At 42.8% G+C, this 22,281-nt stretch overlaps 1 protein-coding gene across 5 annotated transcripts; it reads right to left on the bottom strand.

Annotated features, from left to right (window-relative positions):
* Positions 1-513: 513 nt before the first annotated feature.
* Positions 514-21,209, bottom strand: spire1a (spire-type actin nucleation factor 1a). Of its 5 annotated transcripts, none has more exons than XM_061665150.1 (19): positions 20,728-21,209; positions 17,502-17,533; positions 12,189-12,449; positions 9,969-10,094; positions 9,677-9,751; positions 9,439-9,603; positions 8,534-8,620; positions 8,304-8,433; positions 7,844-7,885; positions 6,772-6,819; positions 6,278-6,411; positions 6,104-6,182; positions 5,780-5,928; positions 5,530-5,550; positions 3,892-4,029; positions 3,751-3,821; positions 3,617-3,644; positions 3,024-3,175; positions 514-2,359 (listed from the first exon to the last, which is right to left on the bottom strand). In XM_061665150.1, the coding sequence occupies exons 1-19, from the start codon at positions 21,062-21,064 to the stop codon at positions 2,077-2,079; spliced, it is 2,358 nt and encodes a 785-aa protein (XP_061521134.1). In that variant the 5' UTR covers positions 21,065-21,209; the 3' UTR covers positions 514-2,076. The 5 variants fall into 5 exon arrangements, with proteins under 5 accessions (XP_061521134.1, XP_061521133.1, XP_061521135.1 ...); XM_061665149.1 differs by having other exon boundaries at positions 3,892-4,056; XM_061665151.1 differs by lacking the exon at positions 7,844-7,885 and having other exon boundaries at positions 3,892-4,056.
* Between the last annotated feature and the right edge of the window lie 1,072 nt (positions 21,210-22,281).

The raw sequence follows: 22,281 nt of genomic DNA on the forward strand, positions 1-22,281 counted from the left end.
GGATGATAAGAAAAATAGAGTGAGGTCACACATTCTGAGGGGCCGTAGGCGCAGAATGGCAGCCACGCTTCGTCAGACTGCTTCGCAAGTCGTGTCTTTGAGTGCCTAGAAAAGTGCTGTACGAGTGTCATGCGTTGGATTGAGTATGAGAATCAAGTTGTATTTTTATCTGTAAAAGAAAATGTCATATTACAACTCCGGCATAGAGTTATATTGTTGTAATTTGAGAATAAAAGTTGCATATTGTCAATGAAAAGAGAATGCACTCTATTGTTAGATAAAAAGCTGCACTTTTACAAGAATTAAGTTGTATTTTGGGGGGTTTTAGAGGCATCGGTTTATCTTGAGAATATTTTATTTTTGCTATTTCTTCGCTTGATAGGAGTTTTCGTTTAGATACCTGTGGATGTTTCAGCGTTCTGCAAAGTTTTATTTTTATGAGTAAGTCACAATCAAAAATAAGAACGAAGTTGTCTATTCCAGAAAAAGAACGGCAAACAATGCAGTCAAGCATAAGAAATCAATGTTTTTATTGTGGTTTCTTCCATTTAAAAACCAAACAAAAAAGAGACAGAAGCATGCACACATTCCTGGCAGCAGCCTAAAACTTAAAATCAGCTTGGGTGGGAACACGAGCGTCGTTGAGAACAGGCCCGGCTGGTTTGGTGTTTTTCTTCAAGCATCAGAAAAGGTTACGTGACATCTTCAGCAACCAAATTTGTTCTGTGTGAACGGCCGACGTTGAATTCCTCCTTCATTCATGCGGAACCCTTGGGGGGAACGGACAAATGAATAATTATTAAGACAAAAGCCCGACATCAATCAATAGACCCGGGAGGGTTTTTTTTAAACACGTAAAATAAAGACTTTGATTTGACAAACATTTGATCCTCTTAAAACAAATAAAAGTCGTATTAAATCTGGAGCATTTTGAGCAATACAGCATGTACAACATTCGCAGAAGCAGCAGCGCAGCCAATGAGTCCGCAGCACTCAATGCATGTACACTATGTACAAGCAGAAAACAAACCGCAGTTTGGCACTAGGCACACTTCCAAAATCACGTGTTGACAAAAAATATATATACAAAAAGTTGTAAATTAGAGAAGTGCTTATAGTTGGGGTAAATCAGAGGAATTTCAACTCAAACATCATTTTGGGTGGAATTGAGCAATCATTTTGAGATTTTTTGGGGGGGGGCAAAATTATATATATTATAAAAGGGGGAAGCGGGCATTTCCACCATCAGAGAAGAAGGAAAATGATGTAGTGGGACAAAAAAGAAAAAATGTAAATCTGGCATTGCTACTATTACGAAATATAGTATATTTTTATTTGATGTAACTGGTTTAATTAAAAAAAGCAAAAATAAATACTCCAATTTGGCAATAATTCTGGGGAAAAAAACAAACGCTGCCATTTCTGCTATGCGAGTTGTAGTCCAAAAAATATTTGGTATGATTGACCTCATTTAAACTAAATAAATAAATACATTTAAAAAGTGGGGGGGGGGGGGGGGGGGGGAAGCTCCAATGTGGGATAAAGCGGATGTATTTTTGGCCATTTCCATGTGAAAAGTAGCCAAAATTATTTTGCTGTAATTCAGCTAACAAAAAGGGTGGAAAAAAGATCCAATGGGGTGGGGGGGGGGCATCTTTTTTACCATTTCCACCATGGAAGAAGTCATCAAAAATGATTACTTGGTATAATTGGAATGATAAAAAAAAAATATGGACCAAAAAAAAAAAAAAAAGGACAATTTTTTGTTTGTTTGTTTGTTGCCATTTCCACCGTGAAAGCCGTAGTCAAAAATAAAAAAGGGGGGTTGGGAAATTGCAGCATGAAAAGAAAAAAAAAAAAACAAAAAAAACATCTGGTTTGGTTGGAGGGAGGCGACCTGAGGGTCTCGACAATCGCTTGTTGTTCCTGAGTGCTAACGAGGAAAACTTGCTGGGCTGAGCTCGGACGCTATTTACAGCCATTTAGTCCGTCCTTCCTTTTCTCCGCTTTAGCATCCTCAAACGTTTTCCTGGCGAGCGGGAAGAACCCGCGACGTCTTTTGCGGGTTCCCCCGGTCTACGCCTCGTGGATGGCGATGCGCGGCGAGCGACGGAAGTCGACGGAGGCGGACGAGCTGCGGTAGAAGGAGCGAGTCTGGCGGTGGAGGCGCGCCCGCTTGCTGCCCACGCACAGGCTGCGCTTGCTGGACGAGATGATCTCCGTGATGAACTTCTTGCAGTCCACGCACACCTCCATGGACGCCCAGTCCCCCGTCAGCTCCTTGGGGAGGTCCGGGTCGCCCCGGGTCGGAGGTGACGCGTCGTCGTCGTCGTCGTCACCCGTGCCCGACTTGCTGAACCTGAGAAAGACGGCAAACACGAACGCTAAACAGAGCTCTCTCGGAGACGTTTATTTGTGTACTGAAAAAATAAAAAAAGATTAACAAGGTAATAGTGGTTGTTCCCACGTCGCAGAGAGAAGATATGCTGCTGCGTGTTAAAGTAGCAACTGTGAAAGTTTGTAACTACCAAATGTTTGCCAATTTCTGGTAGCCCGCCTGTGGCATTTCAAATTATATGTTAGCATTCAGCTCGCAGGCTTTTGTGAGATGAAATTATATGGTTCGGTCGAGCCCTTTTGGTGTTTACATATATAATGTTTGATTATTTTGTTGTGTGCTCCGTTTGTATGTGTTGCTGCTAAAACATTTTCTAACTTTAAATTTAAAAAAAAAAAAAAAAAAAAAAAAAGTTATTTTCAAGCTATTTTCTCTTTGTTAAATAAAAATCTAGTCGTATCTAAAAACTAAAAATATCCCAATGTAATTTTCAATGGGTCTACGATTCAAATATTTTACAATTTCACAATTTTTTTTTTTTTTTTTTTTACATTCTTTTTAATTAGAAAAATATATATAATCTATACAAGACTTGCATAGAAATCCTGTACTGCATCTAAAGTAATAAATCATCTTTGTTAGCTCGAAGGAATGTTTTTTTTCTTTTGAAATGGAGAAAACTGACTTGTAGACGCTTCGGCGGAGGCTGCGGCGGTTCTGCGCCGACCCGAACGACTCGGATGAGGCCGAAGATGCGCCCGCTTCGTCTTTAACCGGCGCGCTGGGGCCCAAAGTGTAGATGGGCAACGTGGCGTAGGGCTTGGACGGAAGACGAATCTGACGACAAAGCAGCAACAGCAAAACATGACCTAATTTACCTTAAATCCAAGTCAATTTAATAAGCCATTTTTTCCCGAAATAAAACATGAGATGTTTGAAAAAACAGTCATCTTTAAACTAGATTCTTTTTCCCAAGATCAAAAATATTGGAATGATGGAGGAGTGAGAATTTTCTCTATTAAAAATTTTTTTTTTTTTTTATTGTTAAAAGTGAGAGAATTGAATCAGTCAGAAAAAAAGGTCTTACTGTTAAATGAAAGTCATGTTTTTTTTTTCAGTGAAAAACAATACTACAATAATAAAGTAAATTTTTTTTTCATTGCAAAATAAATAAATAAATAAATAAATCCACCTTTGAAATTAATATATTTGGGGGTGAAAAAAAATTATATTCCAAGAATAAGGTCTCGTATTTTGGTGACAAAGTTTTAGTGTTACCTTTGTGGAGCACTGTGAGCACACAGGCCTGGAAAGAACCCAAAAATCACAAAATGGTCAAATTGCATCCTCCACAGCAGCTTGATCATCATAAAGGAATAAAAACCACAAAAAAAAAACCAAGCTCAGTTTACCTCTTGCAGAACTGGCACGTGTACGACCAGGTGAAGAAGGAGAACCTCTTCGCGCGACACGAGAAGCAAAGCTAAAAAAACAACCCAAAATATTTCGATTAATACACGGCGGCAAAATCCAAAGTGGCGATATTCCCCCACCTTCCCTTTCTTGAGCGCGTTGTAGACGTCCTTGTACTGCTGGAACTTCTCCAGCTCGGCTTTGACCAGCACCTGGCGGATGTGCATCACCTCCTCCACCGTCAGCGCCAGACACTCCGCCGGGAAGCGGAACTCCTCCTGGGGGACAGCACACCAGCGAGAGACCTTCGCGTCACAGGAGAACAACGCATTATCGAGCGGCCAGCACCGGAACCACAGGAGCAGAACACCGCCACCGCCGCCACCCCCGCAAACAGCCGGTGATGCCTTCAAGGACAGTCGCGCAATGCAGGGACGGCTTTTTCCCCCTCAATTCATCCACCGTTTTGTTCTTCCCAAACAGGCAAATACAGTGGTGCCATGACTGTCATTGATTCCGTTTTGCAATGACTTAACCTCTTAAGCCAAGGCACCAGTGTAATAGTAAAAAAAAAAACAAAAACAAATAAAATAAAAACTCTTCGATTATTTGCTGTGATGAGAATCATGCTGAATGGAGTTGATTTCTATTGTCGTAAGTAGCAGTAATCATCGGTGACTGGCCACAGGAGCCTTAACATTCATGATATGGCGCCCACGTTGCATGCGTGTGTGTGTGTGCTGTAGATTTTATTTTATTTTATTTATTTTTTAAAATCTAACTCGTTTATTTCTTGTCGTGCCACTGCGTTAAAAATAAAGATATGTACACCACGTGTGCCCATGCATGCTGTGGACCTTTTTCTTTCTTAAACTGGATTATTTCTAGTGATTACATTAGTTTTTATTGTGCGAGGTGGCAATAATCAATAACTGGCAAGGGGCAGCACATAAATAGTATGACGTAGACCTTTTTTTTGTGTGGATTATTTCTGATTCACTAATATTATTATGATCATGATTATAGTCTAGTCCTGCTCATTTCCATTGTGCAAAGTGGCTGTCATCATGCATTAACTAGCAAGCGCGCCCTAAATTTAGCAATCAGCCTCATGTTGACTTGCGACACTCAGTGGACTCCAAAAACTCCGCATGGTTTCATGCCGTCACAAATTCATCTTTTCCAGTCCCTAATTGTCTGTCAAACGGCAGCCCACTCGGAGCGGACGACGTGAGAGATTTGTGGCATGTTTTGTCTCGTCTTGATTGACCGCGTTCGGTCTTGGTCCTATTTTTAAATATGCCACAAACGTCCCGTGAAAGCTGATGGCGATGAGACAAAGTGCCAAGAGCGTTCAAGTGGATCCCAGATGTGATCTTTTGTTTTTGTTTTGTTTTTTTGGGGGGGTGAGGACATGCCGTGCCCTGAGCAGCACTACTAGCAGTTTGGACCTGAACCACAGGGAAGGACGACGACGACGACAACAACAACAACATTCAGAAACAAACACGAGACACTTTTGAGTTTCATAAAGTACACTTTAACGCAATAATCCGTCTCGGCTTACGACATAATTAAAGGCACCGCACAGCTAATAGAACGCGTTGTACTACTTACTTCCTGCGATGTTCCATCAACTCACCAGATTTTTTAAGATGACTTTATGCTTTGTAATTTGAGAGGAGCTGCACTGCATTACAGTGCAGACTCGTGACGAGCAAAATGGTGGATGTAAAAATATGGCGGCGGGAGAATTTTGTAGGGTGGGCGTTACCTACCTTACCGGCGTTGTCCATCAGCTGCAGCGTGAAAACAGGAAGTCAGCGAGTCAATGAAGGACGACATCATCATCAAAAGCCGATTCAATAATCGGGAAAGATTTCACTTTTTGAGATTTCTGCTGTTTTGGTTAGCAACACGAGTGTGCGATAACTCAATGTGTGATGTGACGGCATTACAGTTACTGCCCGTGTTCTTGGCATTTATTTGAGGAGTTTCATTGTAGGTTGCTGTCGCCTGCGTGCGTACCAGAGACTTGGAGCTCTGTCTGGATGGCGCGACGAAGGGGGCGGAGTTGGCGGGCGCCTCCTTCTCGATGGAGTGGCGCCGCAGGGAAGCCGACAGCTGACGCTTGTCCGGCAGCGGCGTGGCGGACACGGGCAGGAACGCCGGTAGAGCTGCAAAAAAAAAAAAAAAAAAAAAAAAAAAAGCAAGCGTGGGTGCTACTGCAGCTTACTGAGCAGTTGTGACCGTCTTCTTCACTGTATTAGACGAGCGCAGCCGCTGAACTAATTAAACCTGCAGGTCAAGGCACCACGGTATATTATTTTGATATTAGAAAGGCGTGCTTACGCTTCACGCCTTTGGTAGAATCTGGAGATATGTCCATCAAGGACGTGGTCGCGCTGGAGCTGCTCCTCGTCGTCTCCTCCTGTCGATAAAGTTCACCGATTCAAACGTCGACATCGATATGCAAAAAAAAAAAAAAAAAAAAAAAGGTTAAAATCCATCACCGTGGTGTCTTACGTCGGAATCGGAGCTCTCCAGTTCCGCCAGCGTGGGCGCGTGCAGGAGTCTCTTCCTTTGGCTCATCTGGTTAGCCGAGCCCCGCGCTAGCGACTGCGTGCTAGTGGCCAGCTTGCGGGGGGCGTCGGGGGTGTCTGCGGTACAAACGGACAAACATTCAGCGACATCTTCAAAATGCTAATGTTAACATTTGGTTAGCAACGAAGTAGCCGTGTCCGAACGAAGGTAATTAAAGTTACTGGCAATTTATTTTCTTGAGGGGGGGGAAAGGAGTCTATTATGGGGAGACCATGTGTGCTGCTGTTTTGGAGCCCATTTGAACAACAGAGTTCAAATGGGCTCAACTGTGTAGCTAGCTCATGTCAAGCAACTCTGCAAAACTGTCAGCATTTTAACATTTTGTTTTACTTACTGCCTCATGGAGAAGCAGAAGAAAAATGTATTGCTCTGATTCGATTGTAGTTAGTGAATATCCAGCACGCGGTGTTGTGTACCTGAGGTCCGGCACAAATCGTGAGGCGTGCTGATGCTTTTCCCAGCACCTATGAAATAAAACAATCATTAGTAACACAAACTGGGTCACCCTTAAAACTCATTCACTGCCAGCCTTCCCAGTTAACGTGGATATTTGACTTCTAAAGCCGTCAATGGCAGTGCATGTGTTAACAGACTGGAGCAAGCATCAGGGAGTGCATAAAGGGAGGTGCGCACACACAAAGAGGGATGCGAGCGGGAGACTGACGGGCTATTCCCGTTTAGTCGTCGGGATTGAGGTCGCGGCCGTGATGCGTTCAGGCCCATCATCTGCCCCTCACGTATTTATCGCAGGCGCATCGGTTATGTAACGTGTCATATTCCTCAGCGGGTGTGGATTAGGGCGACGGGCGGCGCAGACAGGCGAGGCCGGCCGTGATCATGTGTAATCTCTCTGTTGTGACACGACTGATAACATCATGCCAGGTGTTGAGGGGCGTTTGGTGACGCTCGGCACCTTGCGCGGCGGCCGCAGTCGTTTTGCGTTGGGACGAGTCATCAAAATTGGCCGCCACGCCGTGACAAAAGATTTGGTCAGAACAAAAACAGACTTTTTTGTAGAGCTACGCATGATAGACACGCCTACCAATTTTTCTGTTCTTGGTGAAACTGCCTTCGGGGGCGGGATTTTTAAATATTAGATTCAAAAAAAAATGCCCAACTTCCTGTCTTTTCAGACTTGGCGACTTGAGACTTTTCCGTGGGTCTACTCATGATTTCAAATTTCATGCTCATAAGTCCAACTGGCTTCAGGGGCTGAATTTTCATTCGTCTTACGAATAAGAACATCAATGTCGCAAAGCCAATTTCAAGCCATCCAGTTAGGCCGATCGTTGTGCGTCGCCTCGCGACGAAACGATGCGATATGTGACAGGGGTGTGTCGCGTACATATACTTGTTCGACACAGGCCAGACATACAAACAGTGGGTGTGTTTGCGACTTCAAAACAAAACCAAAAAAAAACAAAGCAGGGCCTAATAAAAGCAGAGCAAAAAAAGGTGCAACAGGCGACGGTGTGGGAAACGTTTTACCTGACGAGTCAAAGCTGTAAGACGTGATAAGAGGACGAATGACTGACGTGTTTGTTGGCAGGTTGGAGAAAGAGAAGGCCAAGTCAATACATATCGCTTATAATCTCTTCTATACGCAGCATTATGCAACAAGTATAAGCCCAGAACGTTTAAAACATGTCATAGAGCTGCTGTTCTGGTACCATTTGTTTTGGTTTTTGGGTTTTTTTCCCCTGATGTGACAATGTGGCTTTTATTTTTCGACCAATCCGCTCACGGCTTCCATCAAAAGGGGCGTACACAATTGGACGAAGTGCGATCAAAGCTGAATGTCGATAGCTTAGTCAGTGCTGCAGTAAACGAGAGCGCTCAGTCAATTTGATTCTTGTTTAAACAGTAAAGAAGGCTCGTTAATCACGATGGCTGCATTATTCAAGTTAATGGTTGAATGGAGGCGGCGTGAGCGCGTGTGTGCCCTCACCCAGACGGATCCTCCGGGTCAAGTCCGGCGAGACGGGTCTGAGCTTCCTCTCCGTCTTGATGTCCTCCAGCAGGCGTTCGTGGAGGCTCTGCGGTCGCGGCGGCGTGGGCTTCAACTTGCGGGCCGACACCTGACGACGTGCGTGCGTTGTCATTGTGTTGCATCGCAGCATTAAAAAAAAATAATAATAAAAAAAGCGCCAATGTCACAATGAGCGAGCGTTGACTCACGGGATTGAGAGGAGGCCGCGACCTGATGAACTCAAGGATGACCTCATGGGCGCTCTTCTTCAGCCTCGGGGGGATGTCGCCGTTTACCTGGAGTGACACAGATGGGGGTCAAAATATGTCGTCAATGTCTACAAGTGGAAATAAAAACAAATTAAATGATATTAATTCATACACAAAACTGGGATAATATTAAATTTTTGTCTTTGGGGGATTTTATGCTATCTGGCAAAATGGCAGCTCGACAAGCAATGTCATTTCTATGATTCTCTTTGAACCTGTATTAGTTTATGTCTAAAAATATTTCTAATATAAAATCTTACTTAGTCTGTTTCTTTATTGTCTTTAAAGGAAAAAAATGAAAAGATTAAGACGGAGTTTTTCTTATTTGCACAAGCGGAAATAGCTCTCCACGCCTGCGGGGGGCAGTAGTCTGCATATGGGTACATTTTTAGAGTAGCATTTTTACGGGACAACCCAATAAACAGAATAGAGACATACATCTAAAAACTGCCTTAGCGATTTAATATGTATGGCAGGCCAGTAGGTGGCGACAGAAAAAAAATGTGCGACAACACCACTTTCACCAATTAACGTAAAATTTGGTGCGCGTCTATCATGACAGGACACAGTTTTTATATTAAAAAAAAAAAAAAAAAAAAAAAAAAGTCTCATGTTGCAATGACTGAAATCGATAAGGAAATCAGCCATTTTGGTTTCTGGCAGCCATTTTGGGCAAATTCAAAGATTTGGAAAGTTACATAAAATTTGCCCCCGGCACCGATCAACATGAAACTGGTTGGATACGTCTATCGGAACAGGACTCACTGAAAAGTCTCAAGGAGCAATACCTGGAATTGAACGCGATGTCAGAAGTCATTTTGATTTGAAAGTTGTTGACGCCTCACCATGACTTTACGAAGCTTGTAGCGCTTGGAGCGGATGTCGTCCATGAGCATCTCGTAGGGCGTCAGCTGGTACTCGATGGGCAGCGGGTTGTATTGACGCTCCTGCACCTTCTTTAGCTTCACGCCGTGGCGTAGGTCTCGCATCACTTGCACCCAGAACCGCGCCTGTCACGACCCCAAAAACATTTTTACATACATTTGTTGTCATTATAGCATGTAGCGATGCGGTTTTCCTTACCCAATCTGCATTTTGGAGCTCATCCAGGTCTCTAACAGGCTGTTGGTGGCTCTCGCCTTCCATTTTGCGAAGATTCTGTCAAAACAAGGGATAAAGTAACTAATGCTAATTGCTAGCAGCGCGTCGACTGTACGACGACAACAAGACAGACTGCGGGCCTGGTTGAGTAACATGCTAATTTGCCGGTATGTGCAATATTGCGCATGGCTACTTATTAGCATCACTGGGTGAATTTACTATATTTATATTATGTGAGACCGTTGGGACAAATGGCGTCCGTGTTGCTTTTTACCTCCTTTGCGCTCTTGATCTTCTCCAGGAACGTTCGCAGTTCCCCGGACTCGGCGTAGAGGGCGCGGCACACGGCCTGGTAGTGGTCCGGGGCATCTGAGGGGCTTGGAAGGTGGGAGGAACACAGCTGCAGGGGAGGAGAAGGGGTGGGTTGGGTCCCCCAAAAATAAAGAAATAAAAATCAATCAATCACATGGTAGATTAGCACTTGTATCGTTGCAATCCTCCAGAAGAACTGGAGAATTGCTTAGAAAACATAAATCCAAATGTAGTGTCATGTCATGTAGTCAATTATTGCCAGAAATTGAAATTGCTTATTTTCAAATTAAAAAATTCTAATATAATAAATATACAATAATACATAATTGATTAAATGTACGTGGGCCTAAATTTAAAGCTAATAGGAGGATTTAGCTTTAGGCACAAGGATTTTTTTTTAAAAAAAATAATATTTTAACACTGTTCAGTGTCATAAGAGTACAAACAGAAGTCAACCACTGTGCAGATAAAACAAAACTACTACGACTTTGAAAATTTCCATTTCTGGCTCTATGGATATAACGAGACTATCCCTTTTGTGCAGGCATCCCATCATAATCCAAATTTTAAAAAAGGTAACGTTAACATTTAGTCCAGCCAGGTAATGTGATAAACTAAAATAACTACGTATTTTTCATTTTTGCCATCTCCATTATTATCCTTTTTGCGGTGCCGTTAGCAACTTTGGTGGGGCTCAACATTCAAAGATAAAAACTGAATTCAGCCAAAGGGCTTAAGGTTCTACTGCTATTATCACACATTGTCTTTGTATCCAACAAATCTGAGAATACTTTGGCCTGGGAGAAATTAAGTATGCCGCAGAAGTCACGTGAATTCTCATTAAAAAAAAAAAAGAAAAACCTGCCCGTCCGGTCACCGCGACATTCCCCGTCAATGTTTTCCCCTTTATGCCATTCAGCAGTCAATGTAACAAAAAGGATAATCACAGTTAAAATCACAGCTGAGACACATTAAATATTGCTTCCTCTGTGACCTTTAGTGTTGTTACTGTATACAAAAAAAAAAAAAAAAAAAAAAAGTCATGATTCATGGAAAATGTTCCTTTTTAAAAAAAGAGGGCAGGAAAAACTTATGCAATACTGTAGCTTGCCCTATTGCGGCAATGCAGTTTTACCTTGATGTATAGATATATTTCAATGACAAGGGGGAAATAATGACATATACATGCTAGGAATTTGACGCTCATGACACATTAAAGTGTCACGCAACTAACGGCACTTAGAAGGCAACTGTTTGGAACATTCCACGGGTAAACAAGTTTTAGCGTTAGCATCTTTTTGCTGATGTACTGCACAGCGGAACCAGCGGAGAAAAGCTAAGGGTGCCTGCAGTAAATGACCACGGTATAAGAAAACTACTGTAAATGTTTACCATCAAACATTTGCTACACATTTGTTACACACAAAAAAAAACAAAGAAAAAGCTAAGAGTTACACAAGCGATGACTGTGTGAAGGAAGGACGTCAGCCTACGAATCAAGTCGTGCCAATGCAATGCGACGCACACCCATTCAATGTGTGCGCGCGCGTGTGTGTGTGTATCACTACACAGCATCCACTATGAGGAACTAAGCCAGTGAATATTTCACCGGCTTATTGCGCTGGAAACACAGAGTTCGTTTACGGGGCTGCGCTCGGCAGGAATGTACAGCGTGACGGGCGCTATCAGCGCAACCTGTTGCACGTAAGAAAGAGGGAGGGTTGGTGTGGGTGGGGGCATTCATGGCAAGGTAATTACGATCTAACCCAAGGAGAAACCCTTTGAACCAAGTTATCAACTGCACTAATGATTGAATGTGAAATGTAAAAGTAATAGAGGGCTAAGGTGCGCTCCTTGAGGAACACCACCGCATGAAGAACAGCGGGCTAAGGAGTGATCCTTGGGATACACCACAGCATAAATAGTCCACTATGGTTTGATCTTTGTGGATGACCGCAGCATGAATAATGAACCAGGAACATGTTCTCAAGGAACATCACAGCAGTAATTATAGTAGGCAAAGTTGTGGTCCTGGTGGAACACCACAGCATTAATAATGAGCTGGGGCCTGGTCCTTGAGGAACACCACAGCATTAATAACAGTGTAATAGCCCCTACGCAACAGTTGTTGCTTGCGCTCTTACAAGAATGAGTTAACTATGTTATGGTATTACGGTCATACCGTTATCAGGTCGCGGTAGCTTCGTATTTGGCTGATGGTGCCGCCTGAAGTCGAGACAGCCAGCTGTTCCTCCTCCTCTTCCTCTTCCTCCTCGGTGGCCTCGTAGCCCTCATCGGGGCAGGCGTCGTCACTCTCTGCCTCCTGCGCGTTGGTCATCATGTCGATGAGGTGCTCCAGCGGCGGGCTCAGCTCGCGCTCCTCGTTCTCCTTCAGTCCATAGTCCAGGGCCTTGTAGATCATAACGCCCAGCGAGTCGATCACCTGCGCAGCCACAGGAATACGACACTGCGAATGATGCGAAATGAAATTGAGACAGCACGTATACCACGAAGGCTAAAATGGAGTCGTCGTAGGACACTGCAACATAAATAACAGTGGGTCAAGATGTGGTCCTTGAGGAACACCACATCATTAATAACAGGGCGCTAAGGTCTGGTCTTTAAGAAACAGCACAGAATAAGGTCTGATAGATGAGCAACACCACAGCAAAAGTAATGGACCAGGATCAAGTCCTTAAGGAGCACCGAAGCATAAATTATAGAATTATTATTATGATGAGGATTATTGTGCTTCATTTCATGTAGCTGAAATGAAGCACACACATGTAGCATAAAAGTGTTACCTTAATTTTGGGCCTTTTTAAACTTTAAAAGTTTCCTGAATGCTCTCGCCTGCAAGCTAATATAAGCTTGGGACCTTTCTGAGGAGGAGAGGAGCACTTGGGTACAACCTTACAAAAAAAAAAAAAATGCGCAGAACCGGTTTTGTCTCATATTTCTATTGTTCCTACACTGCAGGTGATATTTTGCCAACAGGGTGTATGACCAAAAGAAAATCCCCAGTCCCTTTGTGGCCTAAGATACGACTGACCTGTTCATATTTTTGACTTCAGTATGCACACGAGGTTCCAATGTACTCTGGTCGGATTTGTCTAGTGCAAATATTCTATCTTTAATGGCCACAGTAGATGCAAGTTGTCGAGTTAAACAGGTTTTTAAACAATGCAAACGTGGACATAACCTGAAGTCTTGATATGCCAAAGTGACACTTGGTAGCAGGAGGCGTTAAGGGGCGTGGCACGAAGTTTAATTTAGATGTGCGAGGAAGCAGGGCGTTGACTAGCTTGGCTAAAGAAGTGGCTGCATTGGTGACATACTGCGAAAGTGACACTCTCACCCCTTCACAGATCAATGACTTTGATTTTTCACGCTGTGCTTCAGAGTACTGACTTCCAGGGTAAAAGTTCCGGAAGGTCTTCATTCCCGTTCCTCCCACGGATTTAAAGAGCCCTTTTCACACCGTCTACCAGCAAACTGGCGCCAACAGAACCAGCAAATTCGAGGGTTAGCATCAAGTACTCGTTTTCTTTTTCCGACAGCGGTCTGTGGTCTGATCCTCGAGGAACAGCACAACATGAGCTACAGTCGACCAAGTCCTCAACCTTGAGGAACGCCACACCATAAAGAGCGAAGGTCTGGGGAACACGACATCATAAACAACAGCAAGCTAAGGTCTGTTCCTTGAGGAGCAACACAGCATAAACACCAGTGGCCCAAGTCCTGGTACTTGACGAATACCACAGGCTAAATTAAAACGCGCTGAGGTCCAATCCTTAAGGAGTAACACGGCATTAACAACATTGGACTAAGGGCCGGTCCTTTGGGTACACCACAGAATAAATAACAGCGTGCCAGGACCTAGTCCTTGAGGAACACCATGGTATTAAACCCTCCCATGGATTTCAAGGCTTTAGACCGACATTGTTCACGAATCGTCTGTTTGGAGCTGATAATCCTGCACCGGGAAGGCTAAAATAAATATCCTATCGCTCGGTGTCTTATTATATAATTTTATAATCCATATATAGGACAACAGACTGGAGCACAGGAACGCCAGAGTATTATGACACTGAAGGAAGAGTCACACGCGTCTAGTACAAAGGGAGACTTTTCTAGAACTCAAGAAACCCACAAACTGGTGTCACTTCATCTTCAGGCCCCGCTGCTGACAACCTGACGGCCCACTGAGACGCTTCTGTTGTTCTTCCCAGCCTCTCTTAAAGGAACAGTGACTCAACACAAAGGACAATAGCAGGAAGCCGTAAACAACTCCACTGCTGGTAACGCGCGCAGGACTGGTTCTGCCGTGGTAATCGGCTAATTACAGAGCCGCCTCCGCCCAGCGAAGGGGAACGCACACGCAACCACAGGCGTGACTGGCTGGAAGGGTGTCGGAAAATTGCCCCGGGAGAACGCATCACTTTTGATGGTGGCGTCAGGACGCGGACAGAAAGCCACTTGGCACAGGAAAAAAAAAAAGATGCTTGGTTGTTGACGCGTCCCATCAGTCAGTTAAAATTGTGTTTAAATCAAAATTTGATTTCACTTTTTTGAAAGGTTTCATTCAAAATATAAAAATTAGAAAGTAAAATAGACTCATATTTTGTATTCTTTTATCATCATTTTGTAATTTCCAAACTAACATTTGAAAAACAAACAAAGTGTCATATCTTTAGATTTTTTTTCCCTTTTGGAAAAAAAAAGATTTTTTTTAAAAAAAGCACTGGATTGTCACATTTTTAATTCTTCAATTTTAAAACAGAAAAGCTCATTTTTATTTTGTGAAACTAAAAAAAATTAAATTAAAAAAAAATAAATAAATGACATGCTCTAAATTCTTTCACTCATCAACAGCCGCAGGAAGCTGGCCTGTCAACGTCCAATTGAATGTGACAAAACATCAAGCCACAAGTTTGATTCCGTGTGAACTCGCTGTGAGAGCGGCCGTCATAACGTGACATCGGTGAGTCAAGCGGCAACCGAGACGGGGTAAAGAATGAGCCGTTTGTGTGTCGGCAGCACCGTCGACGCGCACGAGCGCACCAGCGATGGAGTCGGCAACAAACGATTGGAAGTGCATCACGGTCGGGGGCTTCCCTGACGGGATAACGCTCTCGTTGCTTTTAAAGTCGTCAGCAAAAAAAAAAAAAAAAAAAAAAAGCGCCGCGGCACTCGGGCAAGCGGACGCGGACGGTTACGCAAGCGGAGCTAAATCCAGAGGCTTTGCACTGCGCGAGCGGACGCGCGTATAATGGAGCGGGACGCCGGTCAGAATTCGTCGACAAAGTCAAGATCGCCCGATGGCTGAAAAGTTCATGCTGATGTCACTTCCTTGTTGCCAGTATGAGAAGTAGGACGTTACTCGGGGTTGGGAGTGGCAAGCGTAAATGGGCATATGATTATCGCGATATTTTGCCAGTCGTCTCAATATCATCACGATACGATGTTTGGGCGACGATAGAATACTTAACCCGACTTTCCATCACTCGTTTCGACAACACTGACATTCACGTCAACGGTCACAATCAAAATTTAGGCATCAGATAATCGATTTGACAATCAAGACCATATCATGAGAGGGGGGGGGGGGGGGGCGGGGGGGAATGAGACAATACAGCATGATATTGATTATTCTTTTTATTAGTTGTTAGCTAACCCGAACTGTGACAACTAAAACGAAACTCGAGAAAATTCCAGAAAGCACTCAAGTCCAGTAGAAAATCTTTTTGGGTTTCTGGCATCCAAAGTTGGAAAATAATACAACCGTGTATTCAGTACAGGACAGAAAAGTGTAACGTCCACTCAATTTGTATCTTCTACTCAAAAGCTGTGCTAATCTCAAATCCACAGCAATGCAACACGGCCACCTACAGGGATCCGTTAGTCATTACACTGCTTTCCGGAACTGAATGTCACAGACAAGCTTCTTCCACGCCTCCCGCCGAAAAACACACTTGACGAACATTTTCGTCATTGGCAGAAAACGGTTGACGAATATAAATGTCCGACGCAGCGAATGAGTTAAGACTAAAGGTGCTATTTTGACATCGCAAATCGTCGGGAGCCACTCTGAGTGCGTTTTGTCGACGTTGCCGCGTGTGCAGAAAGGCAAGCTGGGGCTTGGGTAATACAAGCTCAAAGTGAAACACGAGTCGATAGAGGGACGCGCATAAAACGGATGCCGCGCGAGCTCGACGCTGCATCGCGGCGCTCGTCCAACGAGCTTGCGATTGTTAGAGAAATGGACTGAACGAGACTTTCGGTTAGCGAACTAATCTGGCCCCCCGCATCCATTTCACAAATCCTGAGCTCCATCTCGTTCGCGCCGCCGCCAGTCGAAGCGGCCGCGGCCCGGCGGACGGCGACGCCAACGCCGACGGCTCAAGTAATAGGATATCACTGCCTAATCTCAGCTTGATCTTAAACCTCGGGACAAAGAAGGTTAAGATTGTCCCGAGACGCGGGCGCATGCGTCCGACAGCTTCATGCGAAATTATTACACGAAAATGTCTCCAAAACAATGCTTAAGTCTTTAACTTGAAGAAATGATTATCCAGTTTGTCTTCACTGACGAAGTTTGACGAGGTGGAGGAAGTGGGTCAGATTCGGCACGACAGCAGGACGACGGGCCGCCGTGTCTGCACGCAACGCAACGCGCGCTGAAAACCTCAGAAATAATTAGCATCACATTTATCCGAGAGGAGACTGAGGGCAGCAAGGAAAACGGGAGAAAGCCAGACTGTGGAGTACCGTAGATGGAAAAGTTAACATGAATGAAGCGCCCACCCCAAAAAAATATAATAATAAAAAAAATAATAATAAAAATCTACCTAGAGGAATGCAGACGATTATGGCAGCCATTTTATCAGATAATTTCATAGATTGGAGCTCTTGAATTTATCAATTACTCCCACATAGGAAATGTGGTTACATGCAAGTCATCAGATGCTGGTTGGTGTACACACTGATTAAGTCTGTGTATACACACGCGCGCGCACGCATGCACGCACGCACACACACAGACACACACACACACACACACGACAACGACGTCTCCACCCAACATTATGAGGCCGCGTCTCACCTGGACAAACAGAAACCACCTTCTTACTTTATTTTATGACCAGTCCTCAAACTTCACCGAGTCAAATGTTTTGCGGTTTCGCGTCGCCTGTGTGCCGAGCACACAAGGTTCAAATCTGGCAGGGATGAGACAAATGTCGGTGGGCCGGTCGTCCTGAGCGAATAAGTCACGCAAAACAAGTCGCGAAAAGCCAAATAAAAAGCAAAACATGCAGAGTTAGCGGCCAAAATGAGCCTAAAAGTGTCTACGTCGTTTCAGCTTCTTGAGACTTTTCCGCGCATCTCGCGGAGACGTTTGGCCTACGCCGCCTTGTGCTGTGTGAAATTAACACCCATAATGCAACACCGGGCTAACATTGTGTTGTGCGCGTTCTGCGTGAGCGACACTCACCTCAAGTGACGTTGGCGCCGATCCATATTTATCTGCAACGGGAAAAACGAGAGAGAGAGAGAGAGAGAGAGAGAGAGACACACACCCCACTGTTATTCGTATTATTCGTAAACAACTGTGGAATGAGAAAACATCAAGTGTGGAACATTCCAGCGCGATTAGCTCATGAGCGGGCCATACACCAACAGAGTCAATAAATAAAAGAAATGCATAACTTGTACATTTCCACCGGAGGCCCGTCACAGTCGCACGACGGGGCAAGAAAATGTAGATTGGAAAAAGTGATCCCAAAAATATCGAACAAAAATGTAACACATTTTTTAAAGTATGAAGATTTCCCTGAATAAATAAATAAATATATATATATATATATATGTGTGTGTATAAATGTTACATTTCTTAAGTTACAAAAAAAAATTATGAAAAATAAAACAATTCATAATACATTATATACACATTTACTAACAAAATATGTTCAATGTTTTGGAATGTTTATTATAACTTCAATTGAAATTATTTAATTATAAAATCCATGTGAAATAATTTAATTGCGATAAAAACAGAAAATATTTTTGTACGAGCGAAAACCCCTCTTCTTATACTGCGTGTCAATATATTTAGTATGTTTTAAATGTATGAATAATTTTTTGAACATGAAAAATCTTTTATATTTAAAAAAAACAAAAACAATAATTCTAAATAATTCAAAACAATTAAATATGTGTTGAATGTTTATCATCATTTTGAAATTGACATTTAAATTTGATAGAACTGATTTTTTTCCCAGTGTGTGTAATTTAAAAAATATATATATCTGTATATACACACGATATATATAAAATTTGTTTTAAAAAAATACAGCCGAAAGTCACAACACATACATTTAAAAATAATAATTTATGTTTTTTATTTTTTTATTTAATTCAAACAAACCAAGGCGCTTTTAATTGACGACACGTGTCCGTGAAGGTTTTTCTACGCATTTGTGAGTTGCCAATGACAATTAGAGGCACGTTTAACTAAATCTGGACTCATTTTACCTGTAAACTTCCATACCAACAGTACTGCATGTCTGACAGTGCCATAACTTTTAGCACCTTTAGTGACAGAAAGCGAAAACGGGCGGAAAGTACAAGTCGGCTGCAGAAGCGAGCGAGCTGCAGACTTTAACGCAACTCCACCTCACACCCATCAAGTACTTTGACCCCGCCGTGTGCCGCCATGCTTCCTTCCGCATCCGTATGTCGCATATTTTTAAAAAAATAAATAAATCACGTGAATTTGGAACTCGCTGCGAGCTGACCTCAGTGCAAATTGAGACGGGAAAGAAAATAAAAAGAGTCTTCCATGACCCGCCGTCGGAGGGGGCGGGGGGGGCACGAGGAGACACAAGGAGCTCTGTGTCACCGACCAGGAGACGACGACGGAGTCCAACTCGCAGAGAACATTTCACTTAGCAACTCGATTCGGTTAGCAAGCGACCGTGCTGTTTGACAATATAGTTCGCATTTCGGAAAGGTTTTTGATATTTCACGATGACAGAGTGGACACATTTTTGGCAAATGTTAGCATTTCATAAGCACATACTTCGTAATGTGACCTGTATTGTTTTAACAAATATGTTTTGAATATCTGAAAGATTTTTTTTTTTTATATTCGATGATATTTCACTACTATGACAGAGTCCTTCCTTTCGAATAAAAAAAATAAAAATAAAAAAAAGGCCTAAAAAAGCCAAAGAAAAAGCAAAACAGTTCATCCCATGATATTGGTGATACTGCAGCTCGTGCGCCATATACGGTAGTTCTATGACACGTCGCACATAATGCCAAAATCTCCAATGGTTTGCAATTTAGTGTCGCTCATCCGTGTCAAGTTTGGCAGCAATCGCAAAAATTCTCTTTGTCTTTGGAGGCGACCGAGACCGGCAAATTGACGCTAAAACGGTTGCTTCGAACCAGAAGGGCCAACTTCCTGTGTTTTTCTGAACTTCTTCAGACGCTTTTGTGGGTCGACTCATGATTGACAAGTCTACCAAAGTTTATGCGGCGAAGTGAAACTCGTTCCAGGGACTGAGTCATCTTTGGTGGTCGCTTGGAAATGAGCCTAAAATGGCCGCTTCAAACCAGAACTGCCAACTTCCTGTGTTTTTTCAAGCACGGCTCCTTGAGACTTTTTTTTTTTTTTTTTTTCTACTCACGATAGGCAAGCCAAATTCCATGAAACTGGCTTTGTTGGCTGAATTTCCACACCCCAAAATGTTTCTGCTTAACAAATGTTCATGACTTATTAGAGTAAACGCGAGTTCACGGGACTATGCTGTGCTAAAACGCGTTTCTGCGATAGTTAACGTGGCCCGAGGTGCTTTGAACGCACCGTTTTAGATTTTTGTCGTCTTGATAGTATTTTGTGCGCACAAATTAGTATTTTCTGGCGTATTTGTGTGCAACGACTATTTTGCAGCCACAAATTCTAATTCTGAAATTAGTCTTTGGTATTTCGTGAGCAAGATTTAGTATTTTTGTAGTATTTCGTGGACACAAATTAGTATTGTGCACACAAATTCAGTTACAAAGTTGTATGTCGTGCATGTAAATGATTATTTTGAGCGCACGGATTAGTATTTTTGTAATATTTACACACATTTGTAGTTTGTGTGTACACTTTTTTTTGGGGTGGAAATCAGTTTTTGTGCAAACTATTTTTTTGGTAGTATTTGTGCACACAGCTTTGTATACAGTGTGCACAAATGACTATTTCGTGTTTACGAATTTGTAATTGTGCGTCAAAACCCACACGAAGATGTCAACACAAGGGTTTGCAAGATATTAAGCCAAATTAGCATACAACGGCTCTCAGTCTGGTGAAGAACGTAAATCGGTTTTCAAAAACTTAAAAGTCGTGCAGGTGTAGCTAATAAAGAGCATGCATGTTAGCATTGGAGCTATTTTTAGCCGAGCTGCCTTTTTGCTGCAGACTGTAAAACAAGCTGGGGTCCCCATCACGTGGTACATTGTTTACTTGCGCACCACACACACACACACACACACACACACACACACACACTCCATTAATGTGAATTATTTCGCTTTTTGTGCCATTTTTCAAAAGGCACAACTGTAAAATATTACATTTTCAACCACATTTCTGCAGTGACGTCAACATGCGCCATTTAAAGATTTCTTTTATTATTAAAGGAGGGGTGAATGGGGGGGGGGGGTGATACCTGCGGTGCGTTCAAAGCGCAGCGTGACGGTGCCGTCCCGACCGATCCTCACATCCCCGGGACCCTCGATCCTCCGCGGGGAGTCGCCACCGCCGCCGCTCTTGGAGCCTTTCCGCAAGGGCCGCCTCGCCTCCAGCGTCCGGCAACACTGGTAGCAGACGGCCCAGGCTTGCTCCTCGTTGAGGGGCTGGCTGTACAGCGCGAGGATTTCCGCCAGGGAGACGTCCATCTTCTCCGCCGTCGCGTCCATGTTGACGTCCCCGCCGCCGGCCAAGTCGCACTGGGGACCGCTGGGTGAACTCTGCAGCCCGTCGTCGGTACCCGGTCGCTTGGACATGCCCGGCTGGCGTTATTTCACCGGCATGACCACGACGAGGGGAACAATTTGAACGAATAAAGTAGCTTCGAGGCGCCTTAACGCGGAGATATTTCCTCAGGCGGCCACACGGCTGTTGGCTGTTGAACGAATGAGCGACGACCGACCAACAGCCGGCAGCTAATTCAAGCTAGTCGACAGCCTTCCGCATGGCCCTCGTGCCTGTCGTTTTTAGTGCTGTGCATCTGGAACCGGAAATGCACCTTTCCATTGCTAAAATGGAACTTGTCATTGAAGAGTTTACATATGCAAAGCTGTCAGTATGATTTTACACCACCAGAAGAAGCTGATTTTAGTTAAATAATTACTTTGTAAAATTTAGTTTTCGTCTCGTTTACTTACTTTATTTTGAAATGTAACCGGATTTAGATAGCATACTGCTATGTACGTCCGGTACTGTCCACGCACACGCCATTTGAAAATGTTTATATCCCACCCCAAAATAATGAAACATCGAGAAAATTATCGACTTATATTTAAAAAAATACTTTGTCAACATTATTTGAAGATTAATGTTAAACAATATATAAATTTTTGACTGTATTCTGTATTCCGTTGCAGTGAATGACGTCAATGACCAATAGACTGGCAGGATACCCTTCCAAACGTCGGATCCATTTTGTGTGACATGATTTAATAATAAAAACAGATAATTGAACGAAGTAATAGTTGAATATAACAGTTTGAAAATAAATAGAAAAAGTACAAAATATATATTCAATTCAAACAAGTTAAGGTAATTGTATGTAAAAAGTAAAGTAGGCAAATATATGCTATTATTATTATTATTGTTATTGTTATTATTTTTACTACTACTATTAATGTTAGCCAGTGAGATAACAGAATACGGTTTCCAACCACATCCGTTTTTGGGACACTAAATAATACAAATAAATGATTAAAATAAATAAACAAAAAAATAACTCTAATAACGAAAAATATTAGTACTAAAAACCTTTATAAATAGAATATAAAATGAAGATAAAAATAAAAAAATAGGGAAAACAATATTTCAATAAATAGAAGTATAGTTGAAAAAAAATCTATTTCTGTTAATAATCTGATGTAATCCGCCAAAATAAATGAAAGAAAACGAAATAAAATACATGCTAATAATTTATAATCATCTCGGTTGTATTGCGTTATCAGCCAATTGCCACTTGTGGCTCCATACTAAT

This window comes from Phycodurus eques, chromosome 20, assembly GCF_024500275.1.
Source record: "Phycodurus eques isolate BA_2022a chromosome 20, UOR_Pequ_1.1, whole genome shotgun sequence".
NCBI classification, from domain to species: Eukaryota; Metazoa; Chordata; class Actinopteri; order Syngnathiformes; family Syngnathidae; genus Phycodurus; species Phycodurus eques.